Source organism: Rhinatrema bivittatum, chromosome 5 (assembly GCF_901001135.1).
Source record: "Rhinatrema bivittatum chromosome 5, aRhiBiv1.1, whole genome shotgun sequence".
Classification (NCBI taxonomy): domain Eukaryota; kingdom Metazoa; phylum Chordata; class Amphibia; order Gymnophiona; family Rhinatrematidae; genus Rhinatrema; species Rhinatrema bivittatum.
This window is the reverse complement of record NC_042619.1, coordinates 266,101,783-266,121,906: the sequence shown is the minus strand read 5'-3', so window position 1 is coordinate 266,121,906 and position 20,124 is coordinate 266,101,783. Positions and strand designations below refer to the sequence as shown.

Here is a 20,124-nt window from a genome sequence, read left to right as displayed (position 1 = left end):
GGACTTTGCTCTACTTCATAATACCGACATCTATGAGGTATCACCTGAACATTATGCTTACAAGCTTGTATAGCACTCAGAATGGAGATTGCTAGCTCCTGGAGGCTAACCCAGGGTCCTAAATTCCCAGCTGTTCTGCATAGACTGGACCGGGTATGCTCCATTTACAAGATAACAGCGTATAAAAGACATAAAGAAATATTCCACTCTCCATACCTGGAGATTAGTAATGGAGTGAGGGCACACAAACCCTCTCCTTTCTCTCTCTCTCTCATATATGCACACACATCTCCCTCTCCCAAACATACTCATGCTTCCTCTCTTAGATGCACACACTCCCTCTCTCACACACGTGCATGCGCGCGCACACACGTACATGCTGTCTCACTCACACAGAACATAAGAACATAAGAAAATGCCATACTGGGTCAGACCAAGGGACCATCAAGCCCAGCATCCTGTTTCCAACAGTGGCCAATCCAGGCCATAAGAACCTGGCAAGTACCCAAAAACTAAGTCTATTCCATGTTACCATTGCTAATGTCAGTGGCTATTCTCTAAGTGAACTTAATAGTAGGTAATGGACTTCTCCTCCAAGAACTTATCCAATCCTTTTTTAAACACAGCTATACTAACTGCACTGACCACATCCTCTGGTAACAAATTCCAGAGTTTAATTGTGCATTGAGTAAAAAAGAACTTTCTCCGATTAGTTTTAAACGTGCCCCATGCTAACTTCATGGAGTGCCCCCTAGTCTTTCTACTATCCGAAAGAGTAAATAACCGATTCACATTTACCCGTTCTAGACCTCTCATAATTTTAAACATCTCTATCATATCCCCCCTCAGTCGTCTCTTCTACAAGCTGAAAAGTCCTAACCTCTTTAGTCTTTCCTCGTAGGGAAGTTGTTCCATTCCCCTTATCATTTTGGTAGCCCTTCTCTATACCTTCTCCATCGCAATTATATCTTTTTTGAGATGCGGCGACCAGAATTGTACACAGTATTCAAGGTGCGGTCTCACCATGGAGCGATACAGAGGCATTATGACATTTTCCGTTTTCTTTACCATTCCCTTTCTAATAATTCCCAACATTCTGTTTGCTTTTTTGACTGCCGCAGCACACTGAACAGACGATTTCAATGTGTTATCCACTATGACACCTATATCTCTTTCTTGGGTTGTAGCACCTAATATGGAACCCAACATTGTGTAATTATAGCATGGGTTATTTTTCCCTATATGCATCACCTTGCACTTATCCACATTAAATTTAATTTGCGATTTGGATGCCCAATTTTCCAGTCTCACAAGGTCTTCCTGCAATTTATCACAATCTGCTTGTGATTTAACTACTCTGAACAATTTTGTGTCATCTGCAAATTTGATTATCTCACTCGTCGTATTTCTTTCCAGATCATTTATAAATATATTGAAAAGTAAGGGTCCCAATACAGATCCCTGAGGCACCCCACTGTCCACTCCCTTCCACTGAGAAAATTGTCCATTTAATCCTACTCTCTGTTTCCTGTCTTTTAGCCAGTTTGCAATCCACGAAAGGACATCGCCACCTATCCCATGACTTTTTACTTTTCCTAGAAGCCTCTCATGAGGAACTTTGTCAAACGCCTTCTGAAAATCCAAGTATACTATATCTACCGGTTCATCTTTATCCACATGTTTATTAACTCCTTCAAAAAAGTGAAGCAGATTTGTGAGGGAAGACTTGCCTTGGATAAAGCCATGCTGACTTTGTTCCATTAAACCATGTCTTTCTATATGTTCTGTGATTTTGATGTTTAGAACACTTTCCACTATTTTTCCTGGCACTGAAGTCAGGCTAACAAGTCTGTAGTTTCCCGGATCACCCCTGGAGCCCTTTTTAAATATTGGTGTTACATTTGCTATCCTCCAGTCTTCAGGTACAATGGATGATTTTAATGATAAGTTACAAATTTTTACTAATAGGTCTGAAATTTCATTTTTTAGTTCTTTCAGAACTCTGGGGTGTATACCATCCGGTCCGGGTGATTTACTACTCTTCAGTTTGTCAATCCGGCCTACCACATCTTCTAGGTTCACCGTGATTTGATTCAGTCCATCTGAATCATTACCCTTGAAAACCTTCTCCATTATGGGTACCTCCCCAACATCCTCTTCAGTAAACACCGAAGCAAAGAAATCATTTAATATTTCTGCGATGGCCTTATCTTCTCTAAGTGCCCCTTTAACCCCTCGATCATCTAACGGTCCAATTGACTCCCTCCCAGGCTTTCTGCTTCGGATATATTTTAAAAAGTTTTTACTGTGAGTTTTTGCCTCTACAGCCAACTTCTTTTCAAATTCTCTCTTAGCCTGTCTTATCAATGTTTTACATTTAACTTGCCAATGTTTATGCTTTATCCTATTTTCTTCTGTGGGATCCTTCTTCCAATTTTTGAATGAAGAACTTTTGGCTAAAATAGCTTCTTTCACCTCCCCTTTTAACCATGCCGGTAATCGTTTTGCCTTCTTTCCACCTTTCTTAATGTGTGGAATACATCTGAACTGTGCTTCTAGAATGGTATTTTTTAACAATGACCACACCTATTGGACATGTTTTACTTTTGTAGCTGCTCCTTTCAGTTTTTTTCTAACTATTTTTCTCATTTTATCAAAGTTTCCCTTTTGAAAGTTTAGCACGAGAGCTGTGGATTTGCACACTGTTCCTCTTCCAGTCATTAAATCAAATTTGATCATATTATGATCACTATTGCTAAGCGGCCCCACCACCGTTACCTCTCTCACCAAGTCCTGTGCTCCACTGAGAATTAGATCTAAAATTGCTCCCTCTCTCGTCAGTTCCTGAACCAATTGCTGCATAAAGCTATCATTTATTCCATCCAGGAAAGTTATCTCTCTAGCGTGACCCGATGATACATTTACCCAGTGAATATTGGCGTAATTGAAGTCTCCCATTATTACTGCACTACCAATTTGGTTAGCTTCCCTAATTTCTCTTAGCATTTCACTGTCCGTCTCACCATCTTGACCAGTTGGACGGTAGTATACTCCTATCACTATAGTCTTCCCTGACACACAAGGGATTTCTACCCATAAAGATTCAATTTTGTATTTAGTCTCATGCAGGATGTTTATCCTGTTGGACTCTATGCCATCCCGGACATAAAGCGCCACACCACCTTCCGAGTGCTCCTCTCTGTCATTGCGATATAATTTGTACCCCGGTATAGCACTGTCTTCACTTTTTCTTTCAATTGCTCCCCTAGGAGCTCTGTGTCCATCTCTCTACTTTGGCCTCTATTGGGTCGGGATCACAAGGTGGCCTCCACTCCACTTGAGCTGCTGGTGGGATGCAGTCTGCTGGCAGCCCAAAGCCTCTTCTCTACTTAGATCACTGGTGGATGGATGGGGTCCACCAGGCAGACCATGGCCTCACTGCCTCGGCTTCTTCCCCACCACTTCTTCCCCTACCCCACAACCCCAGCTTCTCCTCCACGCTTCCCCTCCTCCCCTTCTCACACTACATCAGCTCCTCCCTCACGCCCATCCCTCCAGAGATTCCCTTCCCTCTCGCCCCCTACTATATAATTCCCCTTTCTCACCTTATTTCCTCATTACTTCAGCTTCCTCCCCTTTTTCCCCTCCCCCCTGTGCTCTTTCCTCTCCTTTCTATGCTTTCATCACCCGCCCCTCCCCCACCCAGTCACTCCTAGGCTCTTCCTCCTCCCACTCCAAGTGCAGGAACTCCTCAACATAGTCTACTAGTGTTGGGCTTCTCCCTCATCTCGCACAAGCCAGCAGCAGAAGCAGGGGCAACACCCGAATGACACCACCCCTGCCCCCACTGCTGCAGAGACAGTCTAGCGGTAGGAGCTGTGAAATCTCGCTGCTCCTCTCGCGAAACTGACCCCATAGCAGCAGGAGACGATGCCACCCAAACACTGCCGTTGCTCCTGCTGCCAGCTCACACAGAGGATGTGCTTTTTTCCCCCCTAATTGGATCAGGTATGGGTATGGGTATGATAGAGGTGTTTAAAAATCATGAGAGGTCTAGAATGGGTAAATGTGAATCAGTTATTTACTCTTTCTGATAATAGAAGGACTAAGGGGCACTCCATGAAGTTAGCATGTGGCACATTTAAATCTAATCAGAGAAAGTTCTTTTTCACTCAACGCACAATTAAACTCTGGAATTTCTTGCCAGGAGATGTGGTTAGTGCAGTTAGTGTAGCTGGGTTTAAAAAAGGATTGGATAAGTTCTTGGAGGAGAAGTCCATTACCTGCTATTAATTAAGTTGACTTAGAAAATAGCCACTGCTATTACTAGTAACAATAGCTTGGAATAGACTTCGTTTTTGGGTACTTGCCAGGTTCTTATGGCCTGGAATGACCATTATTGGAGACAGGATGCTGGGCTTGATGGACCGTTGGTCTGACCCAGTATGGCATGTTCTTATGTTCTGTGTGTCCTACAGCTTTTTTTTCACTTTGATTGCCCGAGGAGTGGAGTCATGTAGGCAGCCCTGCAGCCTCCACTCCATCTCGGCCACTGGTAGACCCAGGCTGCTGGCTCCTCAGAGCTGCTGCCTCCTTGGAGCCACCACCCTGTGCAAGTACATGGCTTGCAAAGTGTGATGCACCAGCCCTGGGCAAAGGGTAGGGGAATTGTCAGGGAAGGTGCAAGGGGGTGGGGGAAGCGGGGAATGGGAGAGAGAATCAGGAAAGTGACACCACCTTTCCAAAAGTGGAAGTGGCAAACCAATCCTTCGGCAGCCAGGCAGCAGTTGGTCTGCGTCTATGTACCTACAAATTCAGCATAGAGGATAATAAGCAGCTCATTGCCGGTGTCCTGGAGAATTAAAATATGCTCTTCAAAAACCAGGCTACAAAGACCTCCAGGGTTGCCAAGAGCCAGATATGATATTCCATCGCCCAGTGGAATATCATACCAATGGAGCAGCATCAAGAGGACTGAGAACAGGTGGCCCTCCACTACAGGGATATCAAGTCACAGCTGAAGAATAAGGTGACCAGCAGGAACAATTACATGCGCCAGACTGGAGAAGGATTCCCGCGCCCCATCGTCCTCATGCCAATAGAGGAACAGCTCATTCAATGACTGGGACTGGACATATTAAAGGGCATTGATAAGGCTCTGGACATGACGCAAGCCAGGTCTGGTAAGTCACATCACCTGTAAATGTGGAGTCTGCTATAGATGTCCACACTTTTTTTCATAGGATGCTCATATTGAATGATGCAAATTGCACATCTTATTCAAAACAATACATGTGCATTTCTTAGCATTCAAACTTATATCTTCTTCTTTGAGCATGGACCCTTGGACTGAGGTGGAGCTGGCGCAACTTGCAGGGTGGAACCCTACAAGTCCCCATCATTGGCTGGCGGAGTCAGGAGAGGCAGAGGCCCAACTGGAGCTTTGCCTATACCAGCCCATGTTCCCCTTGGTTTGATTCTTTGGGTGCTGGGGCCGTCAGGTTCTCGATGGGGCCTCTGCTGATGGTCAGAAGATCCATTGAGGAGGCTGGGTCATATAGGCAAATTTGGAGGCAAGGTTGGGTCAGTGGTAGGCAGCATTTGAGGATGTCCAGGAGATGCAGTGGTCTGTGGTAGACAGTGTTCAAGAAAGGTCCAAGAAGCAAGCCAAGGTCAATACCAAGTAACCTTCTAAGGGAAGGCAGGATGGATAGGCAGGGTAGGGAGGCGAGGCAAGGAGCAGAACAGGCAGACAGATGAGAAAATGTAGAACACAGAAGAACTGAAGAACTGACCATGAGTACCTAAGAGCAAGGATGATAAAAACAACTGGAACAGAAGACAGAAGACCAGGAACTGAAGATGAAGACCACTGGAACTGATGACAGAGATGAAGACCAGGAACTGAAGACAAGATTGCAGGAACTTGGGAATGCTGAGCAACTCATACCACAAGGGCTATCGGGAGACCTTTTGCCAAGGCAAGATGCATCAGTCGCCTTTTATAGGCCTTTCCTTATGAGGAGCTACTGGTCTTTACCCACCGCGGGCCTTTTAAATGAGGAACTGTTGGGCGCATGTGCGCCTTAGGAGGCCCTGGGGAGAGCGTTTGTGGTGCCCTACCACATAGGAAGGAAGAGCAGCTCAGTGATATTGGAGCGCATCTGTTAGGACCCAGCCTGATGGCTGAGTGCAGCGGTTGGTGGAAGGAGCCTGTGAACCTCTAAATGCAACACTCTCACCCAGGAAGCCCCAGGTCCCAGCCATGCAGCACCAAGTCCCAGCAGTGCAGTTTCAGTGGCCCTTTCAGATGGAGGCTGAGACACAGTGGATGGAGGTAGAGGAGGAGGAGCATTAGCAGCAACCAGCAACAGCTAATTGAGTACCTTATATCGCCCATACCCCTTGATGTGAGCCTTAACCTGTCCAGCTTAATGGAGGGCACTGCCCTGCCATGGGAAGAAAATGCCAAGTCACCATCTGTCTCTAGCACCCCACATGTCCTGTGGGATCTTGAAGATGACATCCATCAAGCTCAGCCCATAAGCCATCAATGCCAGCATTGCAGCGGCAGATGCTACCTCAGCAACCAACAATCCCACTACCAGCAGCACCAGCAGTACCACCAGTAGTGGATCCAACTCTGCATGCCATACTTGACTGCATGGAAAGGAGGCATTGGCTGCAGTTATGCAATATATGGGCAGAGCTTGTCCAATTGAGGATAGCTCAGGTATAGCACATTCATGCTGTAGAGCAGCAAACTGTAACCATTGCACAGGATTATACCACTGTGGCAACACCAATGAACAATTTGACCACAGCTGTACTGCAGATCATTCAGCACCTGCCACAGCCTGCATCCATGCCAAATCTATCCTCACAGGAGGGCACTCTGTGAAGCAAACCCTGGCTCTCAGGACAGGCCAGGGGTAGGCCTCCAAAAGAAATACCACCCCCAGCCAGCAAAAAGCTCCAGGGAGGAAAAAGACCATGAATCACACTGGTGCAAACTCTCAAAACTTGCACTCAGAGATGACATTTCCAACCAAGCCAAGTCTGTCCTGTGTACAGAAATTCTGTGCCGGTTTGATGGGGAAGTGGTGGACCCATCCTGCCTGAAAGGTTCCTGTGCCAGCTTGCTGATGTGGATGATCTGCTGTCTGCCAGTTTTGTCCTCTTGCTTCCTTCTTATGCTCTCCTCTATGCTCTGCTTGCAATCTTGCCTCCTTGCTGCAGTCTCCAGCCATGGTCCTGCTGGTGTCTCATCTCATCTCATCATGCTACTGTTGTCTCATCTCATGCTACAGGTGTCTCATCTCATCATGTCTTGTCTCATCTCATCATGTCTCCATGCTACTTTCTCCAGTCCTGGTCCTGCTGCCTCCATGCTGCGTTTTCCAGTCCTGGTCCTGCAGCCTGACTTTGTTGCCGAGGCTATTTGCAGTTCCCTTTGAGTGCACTCTTTCAACATGGACTGTCTGTGCCTTATCTTGCCATCACTTTGTTGTGCTGGCAATAGCTCTAACATGAGAGCTCTAACATTAGAGCTATATCGTAGAAATTGTATAGTCACTTCCATTTCTTTGCTATATTATTCATTTTGCCTAGGATATGATCATTTTTATGTATATGTAGTGTTGCCATTTGAACAATGTATGTACACGAATCCACAAAATATGCTGGTTATTTCAGTTACAATGCCATGTGCCCTTTGATATCTTGTCCTTGCAAAGATGTTTAATTGCTTTGAATATTGTGACTGCAAATGTTGTTTAATAAAGTGATTACATGTTATGAAACTTTACTTTCTTGTTGTGTCTTTTTATTGTGTGGTTTTGGTCGTAAGGTTTAACTAGGTTAGAGGTTTGGGACCCACATGAGACGGCTGAGGGGGGATATGATAGAGGTGTTTAAAATCAGATGTATTCCACACATTAAGAAAGGTGGAAAGAAGGCAAAACGATTAACGGCATGGTTAAAAGGGGAGGTGAAAGAAGCTATTTTAGCCAAAAGATCTTCATTCAAAAATTGGAAGAAGGATCCAACAGAAGAAAATAAGATAAAGCATAAACGTTGGCAAGTTAAATGTAAGACATTGATAAGACAGGCTAAGAGAGAATTTGAAAAGAAGTTGGCTGTAGAGGCAAAAACTCACAGTAAAAACATTTTAAAATATATCTGAAGCAGAAAGCCTGTGAGGGAGTCAGTTGGACCGTTAGATGATCGAGGGGTTAAAGGGGCACTTAGAGAAGATTTTATTTATTTATTTATTTATTTCGGATTTTTATATACCGGCATTCGAGACAGCAGTCACATCATGCTGGTTCACATAAAACAGGGGTGCATAGTAAACATAACTATAACAATGGTGCTGAAAAGGCAGTTATATATAACAGGGTGATAAGAACTTGGCTGAGAAGGAAGAGAAAGGACAGGTTATTAATTCACACAGGTAAACGATAGAAGATATGGTTAACCATGGTGTAGGTGGAGATTAGGGGTGGCTTGGAGGTGTTAGATCAATTGGCGTTCGGGAAAGCTTGTATGAATATCCAGGTCTTTAGTCTTTTTTTGAAGGTTGAGATGCATGGTTCTGTTCTGAGATTTGAAAGATTAAATGATTTCTTTGCTTCGGTGTTTACTGAAGAGGATGTTGGGGAGGGACCCGTAATGGAGAAGGTTTTCATGGGTAATGATTCAGATGGATTGAATCAAATCACGGTGAACCTAGAAGATGTGGTAGGCCTGACTGACAAACTGAAGAGTAGTAAATCACCTGGACCGGATGGTATACACCCCAGAGTTCTGAAGGAACTAAAAAATGAAATTTCAGACCTATTAGTAAAAATTTGTAACTTATCATTAAAATCATCCATTGTACCTGAAGACTGGAGAATAGCAAATGTAACCCCAATATTTAAAAAGGGCTCCAGGGGCGATCCAGGAAACTACAGACCGGTTAGCTTGACTTCAGTGCAAGGAAAAATAGTGGAAAGTGTTCTAAACATCAAAATCACAGAACATATAGAAAGACATGGTTTAATGGAACAAAGTCAGCATGGCTTTACCCAGGGCAAGTCTTGCCTCACAAATCTGCTTCACTTTTTTAAAGGAGTTAATAAACATGTGGATAAAGGTGAACCGGTAGATATAGTGTACTTTTGACAAAGTTCCTCATGAGAGGCTTCTAGGAAAAGTAAAAAGTCATGGGATAGGTGGCGATGTCCTTTCATGGATTGCAAACTGGCTAAAAGACAGGAAACAGAGAGTAGGATTAAATGGACAATTTTCTGGGCTTGATGGACCCTTGGTCTGACCCAGTATGGCATTTTCTTATGTTCTTATGTTCTCAGTGGAAGGGAGTGGACAGTGGAGTGCCTCAGGGATCTGTATTGGAACCCTTACTTTTCAATATATTTATAAATGATCTGGAAAGAAATACGACGAGTGAGATAATCAAATTTGCAGATGACACAAAATTGTTCAGCGTAGTTAAATCACAAGCAGATTGTGATAAATTGCAGGAAGACCTTGTGAGACTGGAAAATTGGGCATCCAAATGGCAGATGAAATTTAATGTGGATAAGTGCAAGGTGATGCATATAGGGAAAAATAACCCATGCTATAATTACACAATGTTGGGTTCCATATTAGGTGCTACAACCCAAGAAAGAGATATAGGTGTCATAGTGGATAACACATTGAAATCCTCGTTCAGTGTGCTGCGGCAGTGAAAAAAGCAAACAGAATGTTGGGAATTATTAGAAAGGGAATGGTGAATAAAACAAAAATGTCATAATGCCTCTGTATCGCTCCATGGTGAGACCGCACCTTGAATACGGTGTACAATTCTGGTCGCCGCATCTCAAAAAAAGATATAATTGCGATGGAGAAGGTACAGAGAAGGGCTACCAAAATGATAAGGGGAATGGAACAGCTCCCCTATGAAGAAAGACTAAAGGGGTTAGGACTTTTCAGCTTGGAGAAGAGACGACTGAGGGGGGATATGATAGAGATGTTTAAAATCATGAGAGGTCTAGAACGGGTAGATGTGAATCGGTTATTTACTCTTTCGGATAGTAGAAAGACTAGGGGGCACTCAATGAAGTTAGCATGGGGCACATTTAAAACTAGGAGAAAGTTCTTTTTTACTCAACGCACAATTAAACTCTGGAATTTGTTGCCAGAGGATATGGTTAGTGCAATTAGTATACTGTGTTTAAAAAAGGATTGGATAAGTTTTTGGAGGAGTAATCCATTTCCTTCTATTAAATTCACTTAGAGAATAGCCACTGCCATTAGCAATGGTAACATGGAATAGACTTAGTTTTTGGGTACTTGCCAGGTTCTTATGGCCTGGATTGGCCTCTGTTAGAAACAGGATGCTGGGCTTGATGGACCCTTGGTCTGACCCAGTATGGCATTTTCTTATGTTCTTATCATGAGAGGTCTAGAATGGGTTAATGTGAATCAGTTATTTACTCTTTCGAAAATAGAAAGACTAGGGGGCACTCCATGATGTTAGCATGTAGCATATTTAAAACGAATCAGAGAAACTTCTGTTATGGTTAATGGTGTTTGGGTGGATCCTTGGGCACTGTGGCAGCTGACCACACCCATGGTGGGCAGTCCCGTGAGGGACCATGGTGTCAGGCTAGACTCTGGACACACAAACACAGATTTGAATTTTTTATTAAACAGTTTGAATGACCATCAGAGGTGGCGGTAGTGAATAGTGGTGTAGAGCCCGGCTGGGCACATCTCACACAGAACGCTGGAACAGCGGATCCTCCGCAAGGCAGTGCTGTAGTGGAAAGAGACTGAGAGTTATGAGCACACAATAAGAATAACATTCAGAGTCCCAATGTAGAAATAGGAGAAGCTCCAAGGCAGGGGGAGCAGGCCCGCGAGGAGTGAGTACCTGATCCCTTAGAGCAGAGAGACTCGGTAGCATTGTACTCACTTAGCAGTAACAGAGATTCCACTAGATGAGAGGTCTGGCACTGGAGCAGAGAGAAGACCCTCGAGGAGCGAGTACCTGGTTCCAGTGAAGCAGTACTGTGGAAAGAGATGGTTTCTGTACTCACAGATGGTAACTATAAGGTAGTTCTTCCAAGTAGAAGGGTAGAGGTTGCAGGCAGCGACACAGGGAACATGGGCCCTCGAGGATCGAGTACTGGTTTCCTGATAGCACCTGAAAGAATCAAAGAGGCCCCCGAGGAGCGGGTACCCCGTTAGAGACCCCAAAGGGTAGTAAGAGTTCCAGATAGCGCTGGAGTGGCAGAGTAGCCTAGGAACAGAGAGCGAATCCCATCCGTAAGAATCCTGTTGCTAACTCAATGAGCTAGCAAATATTATCGTCAGAACAGGGGGATGCCCCTGAGGTTCGCGCCAACATAGAGTTAAAGATGAGGGCGGCGTGCGCACGCGCACCCTAGAGGTACCTTGAAGGAGCATGGCGGGAGGCAGCACCAAAGCCGCTCCGGGGATGCCGGAGAGAACGGCAAGCAGACGCCGCAGCGGCCATCAATCCAAGGTGAGCGGGAGGAGCTGAAAGTAGAGAGAGGTAGGCGGGGTGAAGCCACTGAAGACCGACGGACGCAACAAGTTCTTTTTCACTCAATGCACAATTAAACTCTGGAATTTGTTGCCAGAGGATGTGGTTAGTATAATTAGTGTAGCTGTATTTAAAAAAGGATTGGATAAGTTCTTGGAGGAGAAGTCCATTACTTGCTATTAATTAAGTTGACTTAGAAAATAGCCACTGATATTACTAGCAACAGTAGCTTGGAATAGACTTAGTTTTTGGGTACTTGCCAGGTTCTTATGGCCTGGATTGGCCACTGTTGGAAACAGGATGCTGGGCTTGATGGACCCTTGGTCTGACCCAGTATGCATGTTTCTTATGTTCTTATGACCTTGCATGCTAGAGTGACATTGGCCATTCCAATTAGGCAAATTTCTCACATGCAAGTCCATGTGGCCTAGGCCTTAAAATGGAAGCTAAATATATGATCCCAAGAAAGAACAGCAAGAACAAAACATGGAACTTCTTACTGTGGAGCTTCATAACTGGCTCATTTTGCCTTCTCCAGAGAGCATACTCTTTGCTAACTTTTGGATACATGGGCATGTATTTCAGTTGGGCACTGTCTAGCTAATGTTCACCTCCATACACTGTCAAGTGGAATAGATGTAGAAATGCTTGACTAGAGTTTATGTGGCATGTCTTCACTCTGTTGGTGACTAATAGATTGTACAGCTATGCTCATCTCATAGCACAGCTATAACAAACCATTGGCCTTTTCCATTGTGAAGATATATCACTTCTGACCAAACAATGGGCTTTCTCTCTGGGTCTAGCACCTAATGCTGTAATCACATAACTCTTTAGTCAGAAGCCTACATGAAAAGTACATCAAGCACATGGTAGTGTTCATCTATAACGAACAAACTTTTCAGCTGCAGGTGCCAGACCCATAGAGTAGACAGTGTACATTTAACTCTTGTCTGGTCTTAAATGGAGTAACACAAATGATCCCACAAGAGTTAACACTGGGGCCCTTTCATTTGTCTTCACTCCACATAAAAGGCAGGAATTTCATTAGCTTTTTTATGTATGAGAGATTTAAATATATGTAATCTAATTTCAGCCGCCTAGAAAACAGTGTCATCCCGGAAAGCAGCTTCTATGTAAAGCTCATATAGCCTGCCTTGTGACAGCTGAAGATCCTGGAGGATAGAGAGTCCACACTGCCTAAGAGCAGAAAGTGATGAGGCCTGCTGTTTCTTGTGACCAGGCAGACCTCATACTCCCTACCATCCCTGCACTTCACACTTCCGGAACTCCTCAGTTGTCACATGGCAGGCTATATGAGCTTTACATATAAGCTACTTTTGGGGATGACACTGTGTTCTAGGAGGATGCAAGTACACTGAGGTCTGTAATCATTAGGCTGGGTAGTGGACAAGTGATGTGGCTATAGTCAGCAGGATAAATATGATATCTAATCTAGTCACCCTAAACTTATGCAGCTACATGTGGCCAGGTATCTATAGGCCTAATGAGCTAGCTTGTAAATATGGCTGAGTAAGCCTAAGTGATACGGCCTTGTATGGCTGGTTCACTATCTAATTACCAGGATATCTTCTCTCAACCCCCCTCTCTCCTAGAGACAAAAGACACTTGAAAACCATATGGCAATAGGTCTGTTGTAACATGAAATGGGTGAGGGCTTGGTCTTCAAGAGTTTCGTCTTGTCCAAGTCTCCAAGACTCTCTTCTCGTCTCGTCCAATCCAGGAATCCTCTTCTCGTCCAAGTTCCAGGAGTCCTTGTTCCCCTATGTACTCTGACTCTTTACTCTCTCGGGTCCAGAATCTCCTACTCCAGTACCTTGCCTCATAATCTCCAGCCCTCTGTCTGTCCTCACCAGTACGTGTTGGTTCAACAGAGGATTGACCCACTCCATCCTTCTGTGTTCTTGCTTTGCCCATACCTGTACTTGCTCACCTCCCTCGGGGTGTGTCTTGGGGCTCCTCCCTGAGCCACCTCGGGGCCCAAGGGCTCACACTCACTCAGGAGCAAGTGATCGTGCCTCCACGCCCTTCTTAGGATTCGCTGGGTGCATTCATAACAAAACCTACCATACCAAAAACAGCATTAACTGCCAGCATTTAAATTACTACCCTACATATTAAAAGGCACTGCAAATATTACATCAGGTGCTAAAACACCAATATACCTCCTATTTAGAAAACAAAACAAGCCAGGATAAAGCCAGGATAGTCAGATGCTCTTGGCTGCCGAATGATTGTGCTATGGTCCTCCGGCATGGCTACATGTTCCAGGGGTTACTGGTAGGTTTTAGTCCAGTCCCTAGACTAGAGTTGATATATTCTTTGAGCTCATTGTTTCCTGTTGGCTGAGTACAGAAATGGTTATCTGTTATTGATCAAGTATTTGCTAGTCTATCCACAATTGGCTTTTTGAAGAGAATACTGGCAGGCTGATGTCACTGCAGGAGTATATATACTGTGATGTCAGCTTTGCTCCGTCTCCATCTGCTGGCAGAGGTGCATAACCCACTGGTTCTGGATTCATCTGACTATCCTAAAGAAAAGGAAATTATCAGGTAAGTAGTAATTTCTCATTACTGTTTTAAGAAGCCTAGAATCAGTCTAGTTTGTCTCCAAGCCTGTGGGAATCACCACTTGTTCCTACATATGGTGCCACAAGTGAAATGTTTTCTAAGCAGTGCACAGAAAAAAAAAACCCCAGGCTCCAAAGCAAAGTATCAGTGTGGAGTGCAGAAAGCTGTGAAGAGGACCTGTGGTTCTAAACACTGTACAGAACCAGGGGGCCTGTGGCTCTAAAACTAAGTACAGAGCACAGGGAATGGTAATAGCTGCACTGAAGAGAAAAAAAAATGTAAACTAATAACTGGAAGGGGAACAATAAATAAATCTACATCTCTAACACTAAACTTTCAAAAGGGAAACTGATAAAATGAAGAAAATAGTTAGAAAAAAACTGAAAGGTGCAGCTGCAAAAGTTAAAAGTGTTCAACAGGCATGGGGATCGTTTAAAAATACAATCCTAGAGGTGCAGTCCAGAAGTATTACACGCATTAAGAAAGGTGGAAGGAAGGCAAAACAATTACCGTCATGGTTAAAAGGTGAGGTGAAAGAGGCTATTTTAACCAAAAAAATCCTTCAAAAATTGGAAGAAGGATCCATCTGAAGAAAATAGGATAAAACATAAGCATTGTCAAGTTAAGTGTAAAACATTGATAACACAGGCGAAGAGAGAATTTGAAATGAAGTTGGCCATAGAGGCAAAAGCTCATAACAAAAACCTTTTAAAATACATCTGAAGGAAGAAACCTGTGAGGGAGTCGGTTGGACCATTAGATGACTGAGGGGTTAAAGGGGCTCTTAGGGAAGACAAGGCCATTGCAGAAAGACTAAATGAATTCTTTGCTTCCATGTTTACTATTGAGGATGTTAGGGAGATACCAGTTCCGGAGATGGTTTTCAAGGGTGATGAATCAGACTAACTGAACCAAATCACTGTGAACCTGGAAGATGTAGTAGGCCAGATTGACAAACTAAAGAGTAGCAAATCACCTGGACCGGATGGTATGCATCCCAGGCTACTGAATGAACTCAAACATGAAATTTCTGATCTATTAGTTAAAATTTGTAACCTATCATTAAAATTATCCATTGTACTTGAAGACTGGAGGGTGGCCAATGTAACTCCAATATTTAAAAAGGGCTCCAGTCGGCGATCCGGGTAACTATAGACCAGTGAGCCTGACTTCAGTGCCAGGAAAAATAGTGGAAACTATTCTAAAGATTAAATCATAGAGCATACAGAAAGACATGATTTAATGGAACACAGTCAACATGGATTTACCCAAGGGAAGTCTTGCCTAACAAATCTGCTTCATTTTTTTGAAGGGGTTAATAAACATGTGGATAAAGGTGAACAGGTAAATGTAGTGCATTTGGATTTTCAGAAGGCGTTTGACAAAGTCCCTCACTTCTAGGCTAAAGCACCTTAAGCTTTAGCCCATATTCGTTAGTGTATTATATTACAATTACTTCATGCCTTTACTTTCTTCCAGCTATCTTAGCTTCCAAGTTTGTTACTCCCTGTTAAATGTAACTTTGACTTATTCACCGCTATTGTTAATTTCTCCAGTTATTGCTTCAGTTATTCCTATGTTCTATGTAAACCGATCCGATATGGTTATTACTATGAAGGTCGGTATAAAAAAGTGTTAAATAAATAAATAAATAAATAAATAAATAAATAAATAAATAGAAACATACATAGAAACATAGAAATGAATGCAGAAGAAGACCAAACAGCCCATCCAGTCTGCCCAGCAAGCTTTCACAGTTATTTTTCTCATTCTTATCTGTTACTCTGACCACTGAGGTCAGGGCCCTTATTGGTAACTTTTTGGTTCTAATTTCCTTCCACCCCTGCTATTAATGTAGAGAGCAGTGAAGTATCAAGCCTAATTGGTTAGGGGTAGTATCCACTGCAATAAGCAAGCTACTCCCACGCTTATTTGTTTACCTAGCCTGTGCAATTTAGTCCTTGTTGGTTGTCTTAATATAAATCTCTTCTTTCTTCATTCCCCCTGCTGTTGAAGCAGTGAGCTGCTCTGTATTTGTATTCAAAGTGAAGTATCAGGCTTAATTGGTTCAGGGTAGTAACCACCGCAACAAGCAAGCTGCTCCCACGTTTATTTGTTTACCCAGACTATGCAATTCAGTCCATTGTCGGTAGTTGTCTGAATGTAAATCCTCTTTTATTCATCCCCCCTGCCGTTGAAGCAGTGAGCTTTATGTATATATATTCAAAATGAAGTATCACGCTTAACTGGTTTGGGGTAGTAACCGCTGCAACAAGCAATCTACTCCCATGCTTATTTGTGAATGCAAATCCTTTGTCCCACATTCCCTCTTGCCGTTGAAGCATAGAGTAATGTTGGAGTTGCATTAACCGTGTGTATGTTTATTGAATAAGCGTATTAATCATCAGGTAATAGCCGACATTCCCGCAAGCCACCCCCATGCCTCTTCTCTACATTCACATCCTCAAGACTTTATGGATCCACAGTGTTTATCCCACGCCCCTTTGAAATCCATCACAGTTTTAGTCTGCACCACTTCCTCCGGAAGGGCATTCCTGACAGTGTCAGGAAGAAATGCTTCCTGACATTGGTTCTGAGTCTTCCTCCCCGGAGTTTTAAATCGTGACCCCTGGTTCTGCTGATTTTTTTGCAACGGAAAAGGTTTGTCGTTGACTTTGGATCATTACAACCTTTCAAGTATCTGAAGGTCTGTATCATATCACCCCTGCTCCTCCTTTCCTCCAGGGTATATATATTTAGATTCTTCAATCTCTCCTCATAAGGATTTAATGAAGACCATACACCTTTTTGGTCGCCCATCTCTGGACTGCCTCCATCCTGTCTCTGTCCCTTTGGAGATACGGTCTCCAGAACTGAGCACAGTACTCCAGGTGAGGCCTCACTAAGGACCTGTACAAGGGGATAATCACTTCCCTTTTCTTACTCGATATCCCTCTCTCTATGCAGCCCAACATTCTTCTAGCTTTAGCTATCGCCTTGTCACATTGTTTCGCCGACTTCAGATCGTTAGACACTATCACCCCAAGGTCTCTCTCCTGCTCCATGCACATCAGCCCTTCACCCCCCATCGAATACATTTCTTTCGGATTTCCACACCCCATATGCATGACTCTGCACTTCTTGGCATTGAATCTCAGCTGCCATATCTTCGACCAGTCTTCCAGCTTCCTTAAATCCTGTCTCATTCTCTCCATTATTTCCGGTGTGTCCACTCTGTTGCAGGTCTTAGTATCATCTGCAAATAGACAAACCTTACCTTCTTTTTTTTTTTATAATTTAATCTTTATTGATTTTCATTATCATTACAACAAAAAAATCACATTTATTATGCATAACACAGGAAAATTATTGTAGCATCTCTAATTAAAAAAATATCTTGTAACATAAGGAATTTCCAAAACTGATGCTATAATAAACAAATAATGTGGGGGGCCCTTCTTCTAATAATAGTAATTACGTACAACAAATAAAATGTAGAGAGATAGAGAGAGAATTGTTTCTACCTATCTCGTTAAATCCCGTCTCATTCTCTCCATTCCTTCCGGCATGTCCACTCTGTTGCAGATCTTAGTGTCATCCGCAAAAAGATAAACCTTACCTTCTATCCCATCCACGATGTTGCTCACAAAGATATCGAACAGGACCGGTCCCAACACCGACCCTTGCGGCACTCCGCTCATCACTGCTCTCTCTTCCAAGTAAGTTCCATTTATCATCACACATTGTCTTCTGTCCTTCAACCATAGAAACATAGAAGTGACAGCAGAAGATCAAATGGCCCATCCAGTCTGCCCAGCAAGCTTTCACACCTATTTGTTTTCATAATCTGTTACTCTGACCGCTGAGGTCAGGGCCCTTATTGGTAACTTTTTGGTTCCAATTCCCTTCCACCCCCACCATCGATGCAGATAGCAGTGCTGGAGCTGCATCTAAGTGAAGTATCTAGCTAATTGGTTTGGGGTAGTAACCGCCGTAATAAGCAAGCTACTCCCATTTGTTTACCCTGCATGTGCAATTCAGCCATTGTTGGTTGACTGAATAAAAATCCTCTTTACTTAATTCCCTCTGTTGCTGAAGCAATGAGCTTCGCTGGATGCTTATTCCAAGTCAAGTATCATGCTTAATTGATTCGGGGTAGTAGCTGCCGTAACAAGCAAGCTACACCCATGCTTATTTGTTTACCCAGACTATGTAATTCATTCCTTGTTGGTTGATGCTGATATAAATCATCTTTTCTTCATTCTCTTGCCGTTGAAGCAGAGGGCTATGTTGGATGTGCATTGCAAGTGAAGTATCAGGCTTAATTGATTCGGGAGTAGTAAGCGCTGTAACAAGCCAGCTACTCCTATGCTTATCTGTTTATCCAGACTATGTAATTCATTCCTTGTTGGATTATGCTGAATATAAATCATCTTTTCTTCATTTTCCCTGCCGTTGAAGGAGAGCGCTATGCTGGATATGCATTGAAAGTGAAGTATTAGGCTTATTTGATTTGGGGTAGTAACCGCCGTAACAAGCAAGCTACTCCCCTGCTTTTTTGTGGATGCAAATCCTTTTTTCCACATTTCCTCTTGCCGTTGAAGCATAGAGCAATATTGGAGTCACATTAACTGTGTGTATGTTTATTGAATAAGGATATTAATCTCCAGGTAGTAGCCGTCATTCCCGCAAGGAAGCCACCCCTTGCCTCTTCTCTTCATTCACATCCTCTAGACTTTATGGATCCACAGTGTTTATCCCACGCCCCTTTGAAATCCTTCACAGTTTTGGTCTTCACCACTTCCTCCGGAAGGGCATTCCAGGCATCCACCACCCTCTCCGTGAAGAAATACTTCCTGACATTGGTTCTGAGTCTTCCTCCCTGGAGTTTTAAATCGTGACCCCTGGTTCCGCTGATTTTTTTGCAACAGAAAAGGTTTGTCATTATCTTTGGATCATTAAAACCTTTCAAGTATCTGAAAGTTTGAATCATATCACCCCTGCTCCTCCTTTCCTCCAGGGTGTACATATTTAGATTCTTCAATCTCTCCTCATAAGTCATTCTATGAAGACCTTCCACCTTTTTGGTCGCCCTTCTCTGGACCACCTCCATCCTGTCTCTGTCCCTTCGGATACGGTCTCCAGAACTGAACACAGTACTCCAAGTGAGGCCTCACCAAGGACCTGTACAAGGGGATTATCACTTCCCTTTTCTTACTCGATATTACATTCTCTATGCAGCCCAGCATTCTGGCTTTAGCTATCGCCTTGTCACATTGTTTCACCAACTTCAGATCATTAGAGACTATTAGGGATGTGAATCGTTTTAGGACGATTAAAATTATCGTCCGATAATTTTAATATCGTCTTAAACCGTTATGGAACACAATACAATAGAGATTCTAACGATTTATCGTTATAAATCGTTAGAATCATGAGCCGGCACACTAAAACCCGCTAAAACCCACCCCCGACCCTTTAAATTAAATCCCCCACCCTCCCGAACCCCCCGCAAATAACTTAAACATTTCCTTGCCAAATCCTACCTCCTTCAATCCCCCACCCTCCCGAACCCCCCCCAAATGACTTAAATTACCTGGGGGTCCGGAACGGCAGCGGTCCAGAACGGGCTCCTGCTACTGAATCTTGTTGTCTTCGGCCGGCGCCATTTTCCAAAATGGCGCCGAAAAATGGCGGCGGCCATAGACCAACAGGATTCGACGGCAGGAGGTCCTTCCGGACCCCCGCTGGACTTTTGGCAAGTCTTGTGGGGGTCAGGAGGCCCCCCCAAGCTGGCCAAAAGTTCCTGGAGGTCCAGCGGGGGTCAGGGAGCGATTTCCCGCCGCGAATCATTTTCCGTACGGAAAATGGCGCCGGCAGGAGATCGACTGCAGGAGGTCGTTCAGCGAGGGTTCCGGCGCCTCGGGGGTCAGGGAGCGCCTCGGGGGAGCGCCTCGGGGGTCAGGGAGC

At 43.9% G+C, this 20,124-nt stretch overlaps 1 protein-coding gene across 1 annotated transcript in view; it reads left to right on the top strand.

Moving 5' to 3' along the window:
* LOC115092722 (disintegrin and metalloproteinase domain-containing protein 9-like) overlaps positions 1-7,724 on the top strand; it is a 268,135-nt gene extending 260,411 nt beyond the window's left edge. The window contains exon 7 of the mRNA XM_029603966.1: positions 7,311-7,724. Coding sequence (XP_029459826.1) covers positions 7,311-7,423 — 113 coding nt within the window. The 3' untranslated portion in view covers positions 7,424-7,724. The remainder of the gene's footprint in view (positions 1-7,310) is intronic.
* Positions 7,725-20,124: the final 12,400 nt, after the last annotated feature.